This window comes from Polyodon spathula, chromosome 5, assembly GCF_017654505.1.
Source record: "Polyodon spathula isolate WHYD16114869_AA chromosome 5, ASM1765450v1, whole genome shotgun sequence".
Lineage (NCBI taxonomy): Eukaryota > Metazoa > Chordata > Actinopteri > Acipenseriformes > Polyodontidae > Polyodon > Polyodon spathula.
Window position 1 is genome coordinate 18126968 of NC_054538.1, and position 21836 is coordinate 18148803.

At 37.8% G+C, this 21836-nt stretch overlaps 1 protein-coding gene across 4 annotated transcripts in view; it reads left to right on the forward strand.

Moving 5' to 3' along the window:
- LOC121315663 (regulator of G-protein signaling 7-like) overlaps positions 1–21836 on the forward strand; it is a 153566-nt gene that overhangs the window by 117932 nt on the left and 13798 nt on the right. For all 4 annotated transcript variants that reach the window (XM_041249936.1, XM_041249937.1, XM_041249935.1 and 1 more), the window contains exons 7-11: positions 7958–8022; positions 11824–11900; positions 12570–12651; positions 18575–18649; positions 19182–19280. In XM_041249936.1, the coding sequence (XP_041105870.1) occupies positions 7958–8022; positions 11824–11900; positions 12570–12651; positions 18575–18649; positions 19182–19280 (398 nt within the window). The remainder of the gene's footprint in view (positions 1–7957; positions 8023–11823; positions 11901–12569; positions 12652–18574; positions 18650–19181; positions 19281–21836) is intronic.

Below are 21836 nucleotides of genomic sequence, written 5' to 3' on the forward strand. Positions count from 1 at the left end.
ACATACTTCTTCCCAGAAAATAGATTGGCTCTTAAATAGCCCAGGCCATCGTTGTGTTAAAGTGTTTTGAAAAAGATAAGATCAGAATCACTTTATAATAGTGCTCTGATTAAATGTATTCAGAAAGCTAAGAAAGCTTCTTGTAGCTTATTTTATATTTTAAGCCTAGATCGTCACAGATCCACAAACTGATTCAAAGTCTATAAAAGTCTGATGGAAAGAAGGCAATGCACAAGCATACCAGTTCCCCATGACAAGAATCATAAGCAGGGCTTTGATCTAAAACAGTCCAAGCATTGTAACTCTCTGCAGAACATGTCCTTGCATTCTGTTGAAGGTCATTGTTTTTGAGGCCAACACAATTCCTACATCCCAATAAGCAATTTGCATATCCTTAATCTGTTTGAGGCATTGAGTCTGTTAAACCCCACAATGTACTGCATAATTAGAGTGATCCTTCATCTGCTTTTAACCATTATAATTACCTCCTACGTTCTGTGGAAAGTCTAAAGTAATGTATAACTACTTTAGTCTAAAGTAACTATAATTAGGAATTTGATAATGGGCATGTTTGCCTTAAATTAGATTGTAAATTTGGATCTTGGTATTAGGGGAGTTTGAATGTAGTCTGTACCAGAATCTGCACTACAGATAGTTTAAATTAGTACATTTAGATATCTAAATTAGTACAGTATGGTGACAGTATGATGACATCAAAATCTAGACTAGTACAATACGCTAACGGTATGATGACATCAAACTCTAGACTAGTATAGTATGATGACATCAAAGTCTAGAAAAATAAAACAACCTTCCATTCTGGGTGCCAAAAGTTGCTTTTAAACAGTACTTATAAAAATGACAATTAACTAATATACAGTCAACCTCGACATCCCACGGGGATACCATTTAGCGTTGACTTATCCAAGGTGTCGAGTTAACAGAACTCACACGTTTAGAGTATTTCCAAGTGTATTTTTAGTTAAATGTCCTTATGAAAACCGTTTAGAGAACTGCAGTGAATTAATCAATTACCGTATACAGTACTGTACAAAGTCGGTACAACTTGTATAGTTTGATTGAAATAAGAATTAAAAAAATAATTACAGCGTTATTTGTACGAAAACAATCTAACCACAAACTGTTGACTGTACTTTTAGGTATTGGCTTGTACTGTCTAATTTGATGGCTTAAAAAGCAAAAGTTAACAAATCTGCATTATACAGAATTAACTCGCTGAACAAAAACAATAGTAAACAACTTAGTTTCACCCAGAAATCAAACATTATCGTTGGTTTTGCATATACAAAAACAAACACTTTGAAAGTTCTGCTGACAAGCTTGTTATCCTGAATAACCTGAGCTTTAAAGCCAATTGAACGAGAACTCATTTTTCGCTTCTCACTCATTGTGAACTGACACTGTAACTATCGAGATATCCACTAGACTTTAATAGTTTTTTACCTTCAGTATCGGTAATAAATGTCGAGTTATGAGTAAAATGAGGTGTCGAGTTAAAAAATTAAAAGTTGCTGGATGCATATATTTTATATAGAGAAAATTCAGGATCAACACTGTATACTTAAGCAAAGGTGTCAAATTATTCACCAGTTGAGTTAACCAAGGTTGACTGTATATACAGTGGCTTGCAAAAGTATTCAGACCCCTGACCAATTCTATCATATTACCGAATTACAAATGGCACATTGAAATTTTGTTCTGTTTGATATTTTATTTTTAAATACTGAAACTCAAAATCAATTATTGTAAGGTGACATTGGTTTTATGTTGGTTTTATATTTTATAGAAAAATAAAAAACTGAAATATCTTGCTTGCATAAGTATTCAACCCCTGTGCTGTGGAAGCTCCCAGTTTGCACCGATGAAAGAAATTGCCATAACGAAGACACAATTACCTTACCATTGGCCTCCACCTGTGAACCATTAAAGTTGCTGTCACATTTTCTGCATAAAAACCCCACTGTTGAAGGATCATTGGTAAGGCTGTGAATCTGAAGGAAAATGAAGACCAAAGAGCATTCTACAGAAGTTAGAGATAAAGTAATACAAATGCATAGATTAGGGAAAGGGTACAAAATAATATCCAAGTGTTTGGATATTCCAGTGAGCACAGTTGGATCAATAATCAGGAAGTGGAAGCTGCATCACACCACCCAGGCACTGGCAAGAAAAGGCCGTCCCTCAAAACTCAGCGCTCAAACAAGAAGAAGACTTGTGAGAGAAGCCACAGAGAGGCCAACAATCACTTTGAAGGAGCTACAGAGTTCAGTGGCTGGGAGTGGAGTAATGGTGCACCAGTCAACCATATCAAGAGCTCTGCATAACACTGGCCTGTATGGGAGGGTGGCAAGAAAGAAGCCGTTACTCAAAAAGTACCATCTGAAAGCACGTCTGGAGTTTGCCAGAAAGCATGAGAGTGACCCAGTTGCAATGTGGGAAAAGGTTTTGTGGTCAGATGAGACCAAGATAGAGCTTTTTGGCCAAAATTCAAAGCGCTATGTGTGGCGCAAACCTAACACTGCCCATGCCTCAAGACACACCATCCCTACAGTGAAGTATGGTGGTAGCAGCATCATGCTGTGGGGATGCTTCTCATCAGCAGGGTCTGGGCATCTTGTTACAATTGAAGGAAGAATGGATGGAGCAAAATACAGGAAAATACTGCAAGAGAATCTGCTTCAGTCCGCTAAAAAACTGAAGCTTGGGAGGAAATTCACCTTTCAGCAGAACAATGATCCCAAGCACAAGGCCAAAGCAACATTGGAGTGGCTCAAGAACAAAAAGGTGAATGTTGTACAGTGGCCCAGTCAAAGTCCTGATCTCAATCCCATTGAGAATCTGTGGCACTATTTGAAAATTGCGGTCCACAAGCATTGTCCAACCAACCTGAACAACCTGGAGCAAATCTGCCAAGAAGAATGGGCCAAAATCATTCCGACACTGTGTGCAAAGCTGGTACATACTTACCCCAAAAGACTTAAAGCTGTTATTGCAGGAAAAGGTGGCTCTACCAAATATATGTGTGGGGGTTGAATACTTATGCAAGCAAGATATTTCCGTTTTTTATTTTTCTGAAAAATATTTCCCAACATAAAACCAAAGTCACCTTACAATAATTGATTTTGAGTTTCAGTGTTTTAAACTAAAATATCGAACAGAACGAAATGTCAATGTACCATTTGTAATTCAGTAATATGAGAGAATTGGTCACGGGTCTGAATACTTTTGCAAGCCACTGTATATATAATAATCTGTCGCATATCCGACTGCAGTGGGACCAAAGTAAGGGCAGATATGTAAAAAGTCGGATGAATGAATTCTGTTTTAAATACCATTGTACACAGCTGTAAAAATTGCTATAGTCACACAATTATTGTTTTGAGATTCATCTTTTATTATGGAGCTCCCCTACATCACTTGTTTCGAAAGATACAGGGTATGAGTGCTTGTGACAGAGTAGCCGTGTGCGGTGTGGGTGCGTGCATTCGCTGCTGAGTGACAGGCAGGAGAGCGAGATGGAGGTTGAAGTTGATACAGCCCGCAGACAAAAAGGATTTATTTACATATCAACACACTGAACAGCTCACATGACACTACCAGCAATGGCAAAGCACGGAACACATACAACACAGTGTACGAAAACTTTGGTTTTATATATCTATCTATAGATAGATAGATAGACCCACACACAATAATACTTTTATTATATATACTAAAAGTATTATTTATTTATTTGTCAGATGCCTTTATCCAATGTTTTAAAACAACTGAAAATTATTAAGCTTTAAAAAACAGTCCTTAACAAAATAGCGCAAGCTATACAAATATAAATATTAATATATGTACATATAGCACCATTATATTACATATAGTACAGATATGTGTTTGAAGCATTACAGTTGGCTCAGTGAATCCATAGTGGAATAAGAACACTGACTTCCTTGTTGCTGTGCATCTGTGACCCTAACGACAGCAGATACTAAAGGGTATTGTATGAAATGTCAGACAAAGTGCAGGTACATTTAGAATTGGCCACAAGCCATTTAAACTCACCTCACATTCATCTAATTAAGCAAAACAGTGGTTCTGGCAGCTATACTGCTCCCCTGTCCACTTGTCTGTGAGCTCATTTATGTGCAGGGGTACCTCAAAAGGTAAGGACAAAGAATGTAGTGTAAAATATGTATAGTGTTGTCTAGTCTAGTAATGTTTTAAGAAATAATCTATCACGTGCGTTTCCTGACTGAAATCACACATTCCTCCTCATTCCTCCTTCACCTCATAATTCTGACGGACAGCACCAGCATGCTCCAGGGGGTGAAACACATGCAAGAAAGTTGTGATTATAACCATTCAATTACTACATTGTTCAATCTTAAAGAGGCTGCATTTGGAATGCAATCAATTAGTACCTTAATGGTCCTCACACTTTGTTTCATTAGAGGCAGATCCATATTCTGTTTCAAAACCAGTCTACAGTTACATAAATTCTGATACCATCATCTCTCACTAGTCAGATTTAGATAAAGATCCCTTATTTGATCTCTTATAAATAGGGTGATGTGTTTCCTACAGGGGAGTACAATAAACAGTGTTTGAGGCATTAGAAGTCTGTTGACACTATCAGCCATTTAAAAATAAGCAGATGACAGGTAATTTTGTTCTGTGAAAAGCAGTTTATATTTTAATTAGTAAACAATGCAGTGGGTTGAATTACTCATGATTAATAAGTGGCAGATTTATTGTGAAGACTAAAAATAGGTAGATTATTATGACAATATGTTATTCCCCATATGCAGCAGAAGTAATCAGCCATAGGATTATATACAATAAAACCAAGATATATACCAAGATTTATATCATCTGGTCGCACATGCAAGTGAATGACAGTGAAGCAGCACATATTGTAGTACAGTATACATTCACAGTTCAGAAGTATTCAAAGCCCTGTCAGGTGAATGTCACTGAACACTGATCTGAATCACACAAGTGGTTGATACTGGACACCGATCGTGAAATATCACAACTACAGTATATGCAATTTGGTCAAATAAACCCAATCTGGCCCAAATGGATCACCTGGTAAAGCCAGGACCATGAGTTAAGCTATATAGTCAGGGTGTTGAGTATGCTTAGTTCAATTGTTCACTAAGAATCTGGTCACAGATGATACTGAAATTCAACAAAAAAGTTTTTTGCTTCACTTAGTTCCAATTTGTTTTTCATTTTTAAGACCATAAAAACAGCTTCTAGTCACAAATTATATTGCAGTTAACAAAAACAATGTGAAACATATTGAATAATAAGAGCTCTATTTTGTGTAGCTGTGTTTTATTTATTTATTTATTTTTGTAGCTTGTTAATATCAATTTTTCCTACATGTTCTTGGTAAATATATGAACAACGCTCTTTCTGAACCTTCCAGACGATGGTGACTTTTTAGCAAAAGTGTTTTAAAATTAAATCCCTGCTCAATTAAATAAATTGCTTAGGGGCCTCATTAACCTCCTTTTATATAAGCCAATTTAGATGCATTTGGTTGCACTTTGTTGTTTTATTGTCAAGTACTTACTGTACTTTTTTGATTTGTTTTAATTGCTTTGAAAAAAAAAAACATGTCCAGGGGCAGGATTAGTTACTCTTCAACTTTAGGGTAAATCACTGGGTTATGAACAAGCTTTTCTATATTCCCAAGTCTTATCATGTTTTAAGTCTAGTATAAAAGCAGTACTTTATTAATTAGTTTTTTTCTTTTTTTTTTTTATTTGTATCGTAATTTTCAGACTATAATGTGCTCCATCTTACAAATATTGGGAGAATTTCTTTGCATTATATGTACAGTAGGGTGCGCAGTAATATTGTAATGGTGACTGATGATATAGTGAATGTTCTGAAGGTGAGTGAGATTGGCACTCTAACCCTAACCCTTATACTATCCTTTTTATTTATTTATTTATTTATTTTTTTAAAGAGCATTATCCATTACTGTTAAGTGATGTTTAAAAGTGTGTGTCTGTTAGCGTAATTGAGGTAGGTGTGTGTGTGTGTGCGCACCTGTGAAGGTATTTGAGGTAGGTAAGTGGGTGTAGAAATTAAGAACTGTTTTAAATCTTAAACTCAGTATTCAAATTCTCTCAGCTGGTCTGTCGCTGAAAAGCCTGGCCCCTCATTCTACACCTATACCTGCTCGAGTAATAATATACAGTACACTCCGTTTATAAGAATCACTGACATAAGAATCAAACACATATAGTTATCAAAACCACTGGGACAACAATCATTCCTGTACTAACCAATGTAAAATAATCCGCTTGTAAGAATCAAGCAATCCGCTTATAAGAATCATTTCGGGGCAAACAGACTACATGTAATACGGTACTTGATCAAGTGCAATGATGTGTACAGCCAATAGAAGCTGTTATTTAATTTGAATTTGATCACATCTCGCGTGATTAGACACATACATAGCGTAAATAGTGCAAACACTGCATTGTGTAATCAGACAGTGACTGCGCCACTGTATTGTACAGGTATGTTTTTTTGTGTTCTCTGTAAGTCAACATTTCTTTCAATAAAGTGAATACACACTGAGTACAGCTGTGTTATTGTGTGATATTTATGTAGAAGGAGTGGGATTGCGGTGCGGTGAGGAGGAGAGGGGCGTACTGCGGAGCTTTGCATCTCCGCTTAATGAAAAACTGAGATTTTCATCAGAAAATAAGTAAATCACAGATGCAGTCCTGACAGTAAAATACTGTACCGTAGTGTCATTTGAATTCAAAGGCCATTACATGTAACACCACATGGCAGTTAAACTAGACACCCTCACGAGACAACTGCTTCTCAAGCATACTGTAGTAAAATAGGTTTCTGCAGCCCTTCACCACAGTAATCATATCAGTCCACTTTTAAGAATCAACCGTTTATAAGAATCAAATCAACAGGGACGGATGTGATTCTTACAAACAGAGCGTACTGTACTGTAGTGTTCTAGGATAGAATAAAGAGGTTTGTCATGGAGATGTGTGCTTTCAGGGAAGTTATTTCAACTATTCAACAATTCTTTTGAAATTGTTTAGGGAACATTAACATACTAATAGAATTTTACATTGTGTTCATGTTACATGATGGTCTTACCAATAAACAAGTAGAAAATATATTAGTTAATTTGAAAAGAACCATTTTCTATATTACAAGGAGGTAATAGTAATTTTCTTTTGTTACTGTAAACACTTTTATAAGTATGAGATTATACATTTTGTCATGTTCAAATACCAGGGATGTAAAATGTGTACAGCATGTTCAGTTAAAGATATTTTACACAATGCTGTGTAATTAGATTGGTTCTCAACAAGTTACTTGGAACAAATTATTAAAACTGCAGATTTTAGGTGTTAGGGACATTAACAGTCTTAACTGTGAATGCCTTTCTAGTGCAAAAGTCACAGCAGCTGCTTGCACAAGGTGTTTTTTGGAACTAAAAATATATGAAGCATGTGACAACAGAAAAAATGATGTTTCCCTTTGGTTAGCTCAGGTTGTTAATCCCCTGTTCTGTAGTTTAAAATTCTGTACAAAATCAGTAGTTGGTGGGATTACAGCCAAACGGAATCCAAAAGATTAAGAAGCTAGGAAAAGATGAACATTTAAGACACTGTTTTCAAGCAGATGTGTCCACATTTTTAGTGAGCACTGTAATAATAACATTAAATATGGGATGGTTTGTTTTCTTTCCCACCAAAGATGCTTTTAACAAATGTCTGCTCTCTTGAGTCACTTGTTGACCTTCACCGAATGTATTTACCCTCCCCAGTCATTGCAGTATATATGAAAAAGCATGACAAGAGAACCAAACCAATAAGAACTTAACCAAAGCCCAGGTCCCAAATAGACATATATGTGTGTGCTGTATCTGACTGACTGTCTTGTTTTTCAGCGGTTTACCTCTGCAAGCGAACAATGCAAAACAAAGCAAGACTGGAGCTTGCAGACTATGAAGCTGTAAGTAAATCTATTCACTCGTATCACGACATCACAGCGAGTCCAAGACCGCGCCGACATCACTGCAACAGACATTACAGCGACTGCCCATAACAGCGCTATGACATCACCGCGACGGACATTACAGCGACATGACATCACCGCGACGGACATAACAGCGCTATGATATCACCACGATGGACATTACAGCGACTGCCCATAACAGCGCTATGATATCACCACGATGGACATTACAGCGACTGCCCATAACAGCACTATGACTTCACCGCTCCTAACTAAAATTCAATTCCCAGAAGACTCGTCATTTACCAGGAACTCCCCCCACCCCCCTCAGTATGCAGGTTTTAGTATGATGTAACAGTGTCAGTGAGACTTGTGTTGCACAATTGCAAAGCAGTTTCATTTATTTACTACCAGCCCCCCATCCCATTTCTCAGAGCGTACATTTCTCAAGGAAAAAATAAACAGTGGTTGTTGTTGCTGCTATTTTGGCCCCAAAACAGCCTTTGTTCATCTTTCTTTTGTCCGTCGCCGCCACAATATATAGAAATGTTTGTTTGCCCATTTGGCAGGTCACCTAAAACTGTAATCCAGTAAGCTGCTGTAGAATAGATTTATACTGTGTGTGTATATACAGTGGTCGTCCAAAGTTTACAAACCCCCTGGAATTAATGTTGAATACATGTATATAGTACATTCCTATAAACAGCACTATTTATTTATGGTAAATAAATCCACCTATTCTGTTTTCTAACATAAAAAAAAAAAGTTAAAAAAAAAAAATAAAGTTACAGTTACGTATGGCTTTGATGGTGTTGTCCTCTTGTAGCCCTTAATAAATATATTTTCAAAGAAATAAGAAATCAATATTTAATGTGTGCAACAGAAGCTTACATTTGGGATACTTTTGACAAACAACTGTGGATATTTGCCAATTGCAATATAAGCTGAGCCATTAAGGGTGGAAGACTTACTCAAATAAACATATTGTAGCGATCTCGGTTAACGGAGGCAATCCACACACAGGCCAGGGCAATGACCATCCACATCGGGGGTCAAGTGCTAAGCACCCAGTGTAGATTGCCCTAGTCCAAGGTGCATGCATTCTTGGGCTGGATTTCAACTCGACCTCGGGAAGGGGTGCTGCGAATCCCGTGACTCGGTCATTGCCCTGGCCAGATTAGAGACACCACCACCGGTTCCAAAGGCTCCTCAGAAACACAGGACGACGCACAGACGAGACCAAGCAAGGCCAGCTGGACCCCACCCGTGTCCCCCAACTGGAGGAAGAGGAAACTCTGCACTGGATGGGCTCGACGGGCCCGAGGTGGGCCTGCCACCCCACTTGGAGCAGCAGCGCTACCTGCCCCCCACCTTCCCAACCTGCCACAATCCCCACACCATCGGGTCACTGGGACAGCAGCTGATGCTTACTCCTCAGCCACAAAGCGTGGAGGACAAGGCTCTCGAGGCACCAACCGCAGTCTGGCGACGGAATTGGGAGGGGCTTTGCCCAGAGCAACAGAGCCAACTGCGGGAGCTGTTGCTGAGGTACTGCTACAGTTTCGCCACGAAGGCTGAAGAGGCCGGCCGTACCCACCTTGTCCAGCACACGATCGACACAGGGGACACAGTGCTGATAAAGATGTGACATCGGCGGGTGCCTGAGACGGATAAAATCTTGCGGGGAATAGTGCAGCCTTCCAAGAGCCTCTGGATGGCCACGGTAGTCATGGTGCCTAAAAAGAAAGGAGAATGGAAGCTGGATACCAGGGTCGGACTGAAAGAAGGAGAACAGAACAAAGGAGCTAAAGACACAAAGAGCTAAAGAGAAAAATAGCGAAGAGAAGACAGAGCCGGCTCTTTTGTACAGCAGCATTGGCGCTATGCTTTAGTGCAAGAGGTCCCAAGTTCGCGCCCGCCCGCCACCTGTGTGTGGACTGCGTTGTCCTGTGTGATGAGCATGCCTGCGTTAACTGAGATTGCTTCAATATGATTGCACAATTAAATAGTAATAATAATAATAATAATAAAAGTTTCTGCTCGGAACTCAGATACAGGAGAATGGGGAACAGTCTTACGCTGTCACTGGAAGAACTGGATCAAGCTTGTGCCTTTAGCAATTAAAAAATATTAGCGGATGTAAATATCTCAGTGATGTATTTGTAAGGGCCTTTTATTAGAAATACTTTACAGACCCTGATGAGCAGTAGTACTAGGAAAAAAGATTATTAATAATAATAATAATAAAAACTACGTGACCAGCAATTACATAAAGGGGAAGTATCTGACTACAACATTTGGATTTCAAACAACAAAAGCGAACTAGTTTTGGATAAAAGCGTCATGCTAGAAAGAAAACAGTTGGTTTAGTAGGGATACTTGCTCTTATTAGGGCTGAATTCATTGTATTTTGTATTTTGTTCTTAATTGTACTGTAATTCTTGATATGCCTTTTTATACAACTGTAAGTAAAGGGCGTCTGCTAAGAAATAAATAATAATAATAATAATAATAATAATAATAATAATAATAATAATAATAATAATAATACGACAGGACAGAGAAGCAAGGACAACAATGTAAAGTGAAACTCTTTATTTAAAAAACAAATCTGTACAAAACATACATTAAAAAAAAAAAAAAAAAAAAAAAAAAAAAAAAAAAACACACGTCATGTCCTTGTATCGGTCCCCAATCTCGAATGTCCTGTGGAGGAGTAATCATATATATAAAAATCTCAAAACACGTGCTGAATATCATTCTGCAACAAGTGAAAAACAAAAAAATTGGTATGCAGCCCAACTACATAAACAGTGCTCGTGGAAACATGCTTTTATTGCATGGAGGTTTTACTTATCATATTTACCAGTCTAGTTATGATGGAGCTGTATGGAAACAGTGAAGAAAGAAAAAAAAAAAAAAACGATAGTCTTCTGCAATCAGAAAATCAATCAAGTCGGTCTCCATGTTTGCTCAGCCTACTGTGCTGGGAAACGTCCCAAAGCTGACCTAGCTCCGTCTACGCAGACCGTGACGTCAGGCGCAGACTCCCGACTGCAATGCAGACTTTTTAAGGAGTAACCTGAACGCAGCGACCAACTGTACTCGTCGCCGTTTACCACGAATAGTTCTGCAACACGAATTCATGACAGCTGCGTCCTTTTACGAGCCGGTGAGTTGACTCTGTCGTGCACCACGCTCAGACTGCGTCGTGACATAACAGCGAGTTTGTTGTAATAATGATTCCATTGTGCACAGTGTTATACTGTCTAATATAATTTACAAAACCCAGTGTACTATGTACAGCATGAAAAAGCTATAGCAACAGTGGTAAAACATTTGAAAAATAAAATAAATGATACAAGAAACTCAGCATACATTTTAGTACTAAAGTGCTTTAAAAATAAAACCGGGCCATTGTATAAACTGTTTGAATTTGTAGTCATTAATGATCAGCTGGTCTATTTTAACTGCCTTAACAACAGTGAATCTAAGTATTGCTTGTATTTAAGTAGTGATCCATATTAATCCTGCAACAACATTGAATACAATTTAAAAAATAAAAAATAAGGGATCCACAGTACCATGGGTTTGCAAGTTTAAGGTGGCTAGTACTGTATATAGATCTTCCAGAGTTTGGATCATTTAAATTGACCCCTATGTAAAGTTATTGCTTTTTTCTGAGTGATTGAGCAATCTACAAGTACCAGCTAGATGTTATTGCTGCAAGTCCATAGTAGGTCTACCATGACAGCTGTGTGATTACCCCTGCTGTGTTTATTTCTTTGTGTGTTGCAGGAGAGCTTAGCCAGGCTACAGAGAGCATTTGCTCGGAAATGGGAATTTATTTTTATGCAAGCAGAAGCACAAGCAAAGTAAGCTAAATGTATATGTGTGTAAGGGGGAACCCTTTTGAAATTGTAATGTTGTTTTTTTTAATGAAGTGCACAATTATTTTACCCCTGATTTTCTCCACAATTTAGAATGTGCAGTTGTGATCCCTCACCGCAGCAATTCCCCACACAGCTCAGGAGAACTGAAGGTCGAGTGTGCCTCCTCCGATCCCACGACCAAGCATGTTTTCTTGATTAAACTCAGGAACTTGAGAGCGGATGGCACTGAGCTGCTGGCCCCAGGAGGAGAAAGGCAGCCCTATAGGTGGCTGTCTGACCTCGCCAGGCACGTGGCCAGTAGGCGCCGCTGTAGCGTGATGAGGAGAAAGCCCCTGAGGGTTTTGCTTCCCTAACCCATGTGCGCGCCAGAGCCAATGCGACGGTCCCTCCAAAATCCCTAGCAAAAAATCAGTGAGTTTGCACAGCCAGGTCACAATCTGGTGTACCCCTGATTCTGTGACTCACCCTGCACACGATGCGATCGGTGTGTTAGCAGGGGATCCACCCGAGGACCCCATGGGTGGGGGGGTGGGGTGGGGGTTCTCTTTCTTAATTACAGTACAGTGCAATGCAGCCAATGTATATGTTTATGATGCAGTACAAGCTGTTGTATATCTTTTTTTATAATGCATTCATGCTTTATCTTTGTAGAGTCGACAAGAAACGAGACAAAATTGAAAGGAAGATACTTGACAGTCAAGAAAGAGCCTTTTGGGATGTTCACAGGCCAGTTGTAAGTCATCTCAACTTTTAACACAGAAGAGGAGGAAATGTCAGCTTTTGCATGCCATTAATTTAAGGAGTTTTGCAATGTCCATTTAATTGTTAGTGTAATTTTCTGCTAATTGTACAGTGTTCTGTACACAGTGCAATAGTTTTTGTCTGTTCTTCGTCACAAACCTGCATGGTGTCGAATTTTTAGTTTGTGTGTTATTTGGACAGAACTTATGGCTTAGAGTTACAAAACACTATAGTGTTTATAAGAAACACATTAATTTGCCTTTCAAGTATCCTTTTCTGTACTTGTTGTGGCAACATATTTTTCAACATCAATACATATATATTCCCACATTTCTCAACTCTCAATTATAGGTGTTCAGTATGAGAGAGGATTTCTCATAGTGTATGCAGATCATTCCTCCTCCTGCAACAATTGTTCTGATTTTCTGTTCCTATAATAGCTATTAATTTCAATCAAAGTAATGTGGATGGTTTCCTGTAAACACTACAGCGGGATCTGTAACCCTTCAATCATATATGATTTCTCAGTTGGTTGGAAGTTAAGTACAGATATTCCTTTAGCGTTACCACGACCTTTTCTCTCTGGTTTTTGCAGATCAGAGACAAACCACAGTGTTTTTGGAAGCTTATTGATGAGCATGCAGCACCCATTAGTTATTCAATTAGATATTTGATCCACAGGTTAAGTGGAAAGTAGATACCAAGCAAAGGAAATGCAGTAATCTCTAGACAGTCATTCAATGCAGTTACCTAAACTTAATGTTATTAGTTGAAACCATATCGAACTTGCAATCCTTGCTATAAATAGTCATTAATATTATGTAACCTGCTCCTACCAGTCAGATTACATCTTGAATACACATGTAAGTACATAATGGCCATACCATGGGTACATCTTGCTCAAAACTTCAAACAGAATCACCATGTGTGTCTGCATTAAGATTTACATTTATAAAAATCTTTGTTATACAGTTCATCTTAACGTGTACCAAGTTCCACAGGCTATTGGTATCGACTCCAGTCAACGGTGACAGGTTTCAAGCAGCTATAAATCATCCACAGGCAGACATTATGTAGCATATTTGGACTCAGTAAGATTAATTGCCTAGTGGAAAGGATAATTCTTTGACATTATAGCTTTTTTTTTCTATTTATTGTTTGAATAGTTTCATCATGAGTGCTGCATAGGGCAGGAACACTGACAGATCGATCCACTATGTGGCTTGAAAGCATCAGCCTTTACAGTTCAGATCAGTAAATGCTGGCCTCTAGCGGATAATAACTCTCTAGTGATGTTTTCTGATTCTTTTTTTGGAGCTAATATGTCAGATAATTTATAAAATACATATTATATTGATTTAATCAAATATTTTAAACATAGATATCAAACAAAATCACAGAAAATGTGAACAAAAATACAGATCAAAGAATCTTGATAAAGCGCAGGATGCGCCCTGTAGCCTGGAGGTTGCCGGTTCGAGTTCAGGTTATTCCAATGCCGACCGTGGACGGGAGTTCCCAGGGGGTGGTGCACAATTGGCTGAACGTCGCCTGGGAGTGGAGGGCTTAGGTTGGCCAGGGTGTCCTCGGCTCACCGCGCACCAGTGACCCCTGTAGACTGGCCGGGCATCTGCAGGCCTGCCTGTAAGTTGCCCAGTGCTGCGTGGTCCTCTGATGCTGTAGCTCTGAGGTGGCTGCATGGCAGGCCTGCAGAGTGAAAAGAAGCGGACAGCTGACAGTGCATGTTTTGGAGGACACGTGTGTCCGTCTTCGTCTCTCCCAAATCAGAGCAGGGGTGGCAGCGGTGAGCCGGGTTGAAATAAAAATAATTGGACTTTCCAAATTGGGGAGAAAATGAGAAAAAATAATTGCCAATTCCAAATAATAAAAAAATAATAAATAAAATAAATAAATAAATAAAAATAATAAGTTTTCAATATGAAAGGTGACACACTGTCAAAATGAAAACATTACAACGTTAGTATCGGGTATGACCTCCCTGAGCATTAACACAATCCTGGCAGCGTTGACGCATAGACCTGATCAGCCTCTGGATAGACTGCTGTGGGATGTTCTGCCACTCTTCCTGTGCAGCTGCAGCCAGCTTACGAAGGTTGGCAATTTGGTCCCACAGATGTTCTGTTGTACTCAGGTCAGGAGAAAAAAGCTGGCCACGGTAAGACCGCAACATTGTTTTCTTGAAGTTGTGCAATAATCCTAGCACTGGGTGGTCTAGCATTGTCCTGTTGGAAAATCGACACTTCCGGATTGGCTTGCAGGAACAGAAAAACTGTTTCCTCAAGGGCTTTGTCAGTGTATCGCTGAGCAGTAACATTGCCATCGACTGGGTGATGTGCAGTGTTGGGCTTGCGCCAGATGTAACGCTTAGAATTTAGACTGAAAAGTTGAATTTTTGTCTCGCCTGACCACAAAACCTTTTCCCACATGTCTGCAGTATCATTTACATGCTTTTTCACAAACTCCATATGCGCTTTAAGATGAGGCTTTTTGAGTAATGGCTTCTTTCTTGCCACCCGTCCATACAGGCTGTAGGGACCGGCTTATTGTTGATGTGTGAACACTGACTCCCATCTCAGACACAGAACTTTGCAGATCTCTCAAGATCATTGTTGGCTTCAGAGTGACATTCCAAAGCAGTTTCCTTCTTGCCTGGCTGCTCAGTTAGGGAGGGTGACCAGATATGGGTAGTGTTTGGGTGGTATGAAGCATCATCCACTACTTAATGAAGGACTACACTGTGCTAAGAGAGATAATCAGCATCTTTTCACGTACACTTCTCCTCCTCTGTGCCTCTCTACCACTTTATTATGAAAGTCTTTATATATCTGAGGGAAATTATCTACAAGTTAAACCACTTTGAGTACACACAGGCTGAAACCATTTCACTAATTTTGTGACCTTTCAGACAAATCATTTGCACCTGAGCTGATTTAGGGCTGCAGTAGCAAAGGGATAGAATGCTTATGCAACTCTGTTCTTCTCTGTAAATCTTACTTATTTATATTCTATATACATTTTTTTTTACTTTATCAATGTGGAGTAGTTTGTGTGGATTCTACATGTAAAGTCTAATTTGAAAGCGTGGTGGAGTACGCTCATGTGCCTACAAAATATGAAAACTTTGCAGGGGGGTGAATACTTCTGCAAACCACTGTGTGTGTGTGTGTGTGTGTGTGTGTGTGTGTGTGTGTGGATATATATGAGATTTAAAATGCAGCTCCTTTTTTACAAATGTAACAATTTTGGCGTAATTCTACAGCGCTGGAAGACCTTGCCATTATCTAGCTAGCGTGTAGTTAGGTTCCTATATGACTGGGACACATATCCTGTCTACACCATTAACATTTCTGTTATTAATACTACCAGGTAAATTGCAGTAGCCCTCAACTGAGAGAGAGGGCAAAAGTTCAGATAACTTACAGCCTTTCCATTGGCAATGATGATCTGAAGTTAAAGTGCACTCACTGGAAACCACAGAGACAATTCCAGATTCTAATTTGGCATCAAAATTAGATTATCGCATCTAAATTCACTAATGCAGCTGACTGTTTCAAGTATAAATATTTAGTCAGTGATAATTTCTGAACTGATGAAAATGTGTTATTTAGCTGACAAGGTGTGGCTATACATATACAGTATACCATGGATGATGTTCTGCCTTACTTATCAGAGTCTAATCAAAACTTTGTATACAGTCTTTTAAACATTATTAGTGAAAAAACGATGGATGAATAAGCAAAGAGTGGCCATGAATCCACAGTGATTTGTTCTGTTGGTATTTTTGGAACAAGCTTAAATAATTATTACTCAGAAGCGACAGAGGTAATAAAAACATATTCCTATGCCTGCTGTGTTACAGATGTCAGTATTTTGAGCTAAATGCAGATATACCCAGGGACTTGGAGACTCATCTGTAGCACACTGTAGCACACCTCAAATCACACCTCTCTTCCTCCACATGTGTGATTGGATATGTCTGAATTGCTCTCTCTCATGTCATCTGAATGTGCATTGTTTTCATAGCGTACACATTCCTTCAGAACTTAAGATCATATACTGTAATATTGAATATGCATGCACATGGGACTGTTGAATTAATATGCTTGAATACATCATGGAATTATATGTTATTTGCATTTATTGGTGACTTACAGAGTTTAAATAATAATAATAATAATAATAATAATAATAATAATAATAATAATAATAATAATAATAATAATAATAATAAATTTGAGACTCCGATCGTTACAATGAAAAATCCGTAATACTGGAATAATTATTGTGAGGATTAGACCTCCCATTGCTGTTTTCCTGTTCACAGGTTTTGGTCATGAATTAAAGTGATCCCCAAAACAGTACTTAATTATCACTAATAAATAATACTTACATGCATGTGGAACATGAAGAGTGAAAGCCCACAGCCCAGGAGAACTTGGAAATCTTAATGGAAGTCTGCCAAAGATGTCCAAGGCAGAGCTCTGAGTCTGTCTGGTATCCAAAGATTGAGCCACCATTTGATCCTATTAGCCTAATCCTCTTAAATAGGCATGACTGAAAACCCCCTATACAGTAACTTGACATTTTAAAGATTCTCAGAGCAGATGTTTGGTTATTAAGGAACATCCCCAAAAGCTCTTATAAGGACACCTAATTTGAGAGACACACTTGCTCTTCGTTTAAGAATGTTTTGAGTTGTGAAGTTGAATGAACGTCACAGTTTATCTCCAGGCATGTGGCTAGAAGGGTGTTGACACCTATTAATGAGATTTAAAATGCCAAAGTAACACTGACAGTCTGTTGTTTTTCACAGATGGGAGAGAATTGCACACCCAGCTGGACATTTACAGAATAGCATTGTTTAAGATGATAAAAAAAAAATACAAAGAATAAAAATATATTTATATTTAACTGGCTACACTTGTGTTTAATGACCGTATTATAGTTTAAGTCACATTCCAGTGTAATAGCTAGTTAATCTTAGATGTATCCACATTTTTGCTATCTTAATAAAAAAAAAATTAAAAATGCAAAGAATATTTCAAGGAATTATTTTAATTATAACATCAAGTGTTCCTTAATTTAAAATGTTGTTTTGTATTTATGAAGGCACCACAGTTACTTTGTTGCAGGCAGGATGAAACTGACAGGACAGCCCTTTAAAAAAAAAAAGCGACTTATTCTAAAACTCAATACAATACAATTTAATAATGCACTCTGACTGTAATCAAAGTAAGTTGTTTAAAGCTTCAGACCTTAGCCATCACTCCTGGTTAATCTTAAGATTCTAACAGTACTTAGGAAAGTTGAGCAATGACTTAGACCTATAAACTCTCTGGATGAAGATTTTTTCTCACTGACTGACCTGTACTGTAGCATACAGCACTCTCACTCAGTCATGTGCAAAAGTCTGCATACAATGGACTCTTCACTATCCAAATGGAAATCTGACAAAGATGATACCCTGCATAAAGATGGGTTTTTTTTGTTTGTTTTTTTGCTTGTATGGGTTGTCTCTTTACATAAACTTGCATTCCCAACAGAGACCATATCTGCCATGACATATTATAAACCCCATAAACAAGCTTAGATGATAGTTTCATGTAAATCAATGAGCCATGGGGTCCAGTTTTGCTGACTGTACAAAGCACAGTGTCTGATTGTGGCTTGGTTCCATGCTTTGCATGTAGTCTGCTTTAGTTCCACAGAGTTTATCTTAAAGGTGCAATATTAGTATATAACACATTATTATTATTATTATTATTATTATTATTATTATTATTATTATTATTATTATTATTATTATTATTATTATTATTATTAATATAATAATTGGATACTGTTCATTCATTAATTACATTTATTTATTTATTGATTGATTGATTTATTTATAGCCTGGTTGTGTAAACACTACAGAAGTAGACATAAAGAAATCATCAAGAATGAAAAATCCTCATAAAACCAGAAAGGTAAGTGCATTGTGAACCCCCTTTATCTGCTGTAACTCTTACAATAATAGAAAAAAAAAAAATTAAAATTCTCAGAATGTGATATTTACCTGCTTACAACAAAAGATATGTCACACACTGCATGACTGCCCATAAGGCAGTGGTATCTTTTCCTCCCTCACATAGTTTATCATTCACACGGTGGAAAATAAAACATTTTGCGACTGGGTTCGATTCCCCAAGCAAGCCGAGACAACCTGTATTTCCCATCTCGGGTTCAGTCGTTTTAAATGAGCTGTGGTCAATTTGGAAGCATTCACATGGAGCTTCAGTCGATCAGAACCAGTCCTGAGTGTGGATAGTTTGCTCTAATCGCTCCCATGAATACACCATACGTTAATTGATGAAAGGAATTTGTCAAAAAATGTTTTTTTTTTTTTTTTTTTTTTTTTTTTTACAGTTTTCCCTCTAATTACCTTTAATTTAGTTCTTACGCTTATGGATGTAAACACTACAGTGTATACCAAGGTTATGTGTTCTGCTTGCATTATAGTCTGTATACGGATTACAGAACGATATCCGAAGTCACAGTCCTACCCACACTCCAGCCCCTGAAGCCAAGCAACCAACTGCAGAAGAGTTGCAAGACAAGGTAGAAGATTATACTGTACTTGTGATTCACTGTATTGAATGGTGTTGACATAAGAAGGTCCTTTCATCCACACAAGGGATGTTTAATGATCTAAACCAGGGATTTTCTTCCAACCACAATGTTAATTAATTGATTGAACCTGGCTAGAATAAATGGTCTGGCTGGAATAAGGCTCTGGACTGTTCAATTGAATGATTAATGACCTGGGGCCATATTCACAGAGGTGACTTAAGTCTAAGACTGGTCATAAGTTGTCATTTTGGAATGAAGTCTTATTCACAAATGAGTGTTAATGGAATTTTGGTCGCATTGTCTTAACTTTAAGACTACCCTGGAGGAGGCTTAAGTCCTAATTAGTTATTGACCACAGCTATTTTTAACTAACATGGCTCAATAGATGATACTGTACGATTTATTTGAAGATCACCCAGATGTGGAAAATGGCACTGTGTGTTTTTGTAGACAGGAAAAACCCTTTGGAAGTTTTTTATTGAGACTGAACTGAGAAGACGATACCGTTTTGGATTGTAACGCTAATCCATCTTTTAAATACATACCTTTCTCAATGCAATGCAACTCCACTTTTGTTGTAGCTATATATATATATATATATATATATATATATATATATATTACACACACACACACATTGTATTGCTCTTCGTCTTGGCCTGACTCACAGCATTTTTCATTTTTTTCCACAGCTCGTCTACGTCCCTTTTTACAAAGCTATTTTCATGCTTTCATTTTTTACATATTTCTGTCCACGCTTTGTTTTTCTTCCGATTTGTTACAGTCTCGCTGAATTTGTTGTGGAGGACTTCTTTTTGTTTTTTCTTCTAGCTCTGTGAAGTCTGGCTTCCTTTTTCTGTCAGTTTTTTTTTTTTTTATTTTGCAGGGATAAACATACATAAGTACTGTAAAAGGTATCGGTTTGATATTAAAAAAATAAATAATATCCTTATAATTTTCACCAGTTCAAAAGCTGCTGATAGCTCCTTAAAAATAATAAAAAATGCTCAAAGAACTGGAAACACTAAAATATATGTGTTCACGATCATTAACATCAATCCATTGATTTACTATTTTTGTTAAAATGCTTACATTAATTAATATATTTTTTCACTCACAATTGAACACATCACTATTTATAATCTTAAAATATAATTATAACAATGTCTTATTAATAGTAAATATTAAATCATATTTTACATTATATTAGTTTGACATGATTGTATATATTTACAGTACATTTTCTGATCCGGTTATATTTCTTACCTCATAATCCCAGTGGAGGAGCCAAACTGACAATTTTCCCTCAGACAGCGAGCAGCTTTCTCTTGAGTGGCAGATAGTGAAGATAAGTCACATGAGGACAGAAACACGGTCTGAGTTAAGACCCTCAGAAAGTCTCTTTGTGAATCAGACTTAAAACTCGGTTATAACATGTGCTCAAAAATAACAAGACTCTCTACATTCTCTGCATACATAACAAATACGCCTCGCTGTGCTGATTTGGGGGAAAAAGTCAGGCGTTTCAGCATTATTTAATTTTTTTTGTCAGCTTTCTGGGTCAAGTTGAAAAGCTGGATGCCGCCATATTGGACCCTTTCTGATGATCGCATGACGCCAAATCGTTGACAGCCAGGACAGTGAAAGACTGCAGAGTGAATCATTTCAGACTGTAAAAAGGGAAAAATAGAGAAGTAGCTATCTCGTCACGTTCAAGAATGTCCAAGAATGTCCTAAGACAGTGGTCTTTACATTTTTTGTTTTGGTATAAACAACGGGGAACACTTACAGTAAGTGTATTCATGTACACAGCAGGGCTGTCACTGAATAGTAATATTTTATCTGACTTGGAGGAGGCTACTTTTTGAATCCCCTGTAGTGTTCCTCTGCTGCAGGACACTATCTGTGTATGTACTCGACACAGCAAGAAGGAGGGTCTTACATGTCTTCTCAGATACTGGCCACAGTGCATGTACCGAGTAAACATGCGGTAAGCCATGACCCTCGAACATCTAAATAGTGGAAAATAAACACGGGGAACCATATATTATGCAATTAGGACTTAACTGTTATAACATTATCAGCATATTTACCGATTGGATAGTTCTCCCGTCCTCTGGTTTGTGGACAATATAGGTGTCTAGTTCAGCATTGTTAGTTACGAATTTTAATTTTACTGCTGTTAAATCATCAGTAGCCTAAGCATTTCATGCTCCCGACAACACATACCTTCCTTGTCTGTTTTCTTCAAAACAGACTCTCCACAAGTGCACCAAGTGTCTGGAGATTTATTGACTTGATTTTCTCCACTTAGTAATTTTCCAGATTTACCCTTGCTATTCTCATCTGAGTCGCTCTCACTGCCTGCCATCCCTAAACTGCGGTAGTCTGACATCAGTTGTTCAAAAAAGTACCCATCTATTTGATTATTATTACATTTTTTGCAGTTGTTGTCAGATAAATGCCGTGGTGAATAATGAAAGGTGAGCTGCACCTATAGAATAGTAAGTGTGAATATAAGGAGATGCAACAACTTGATGTCAC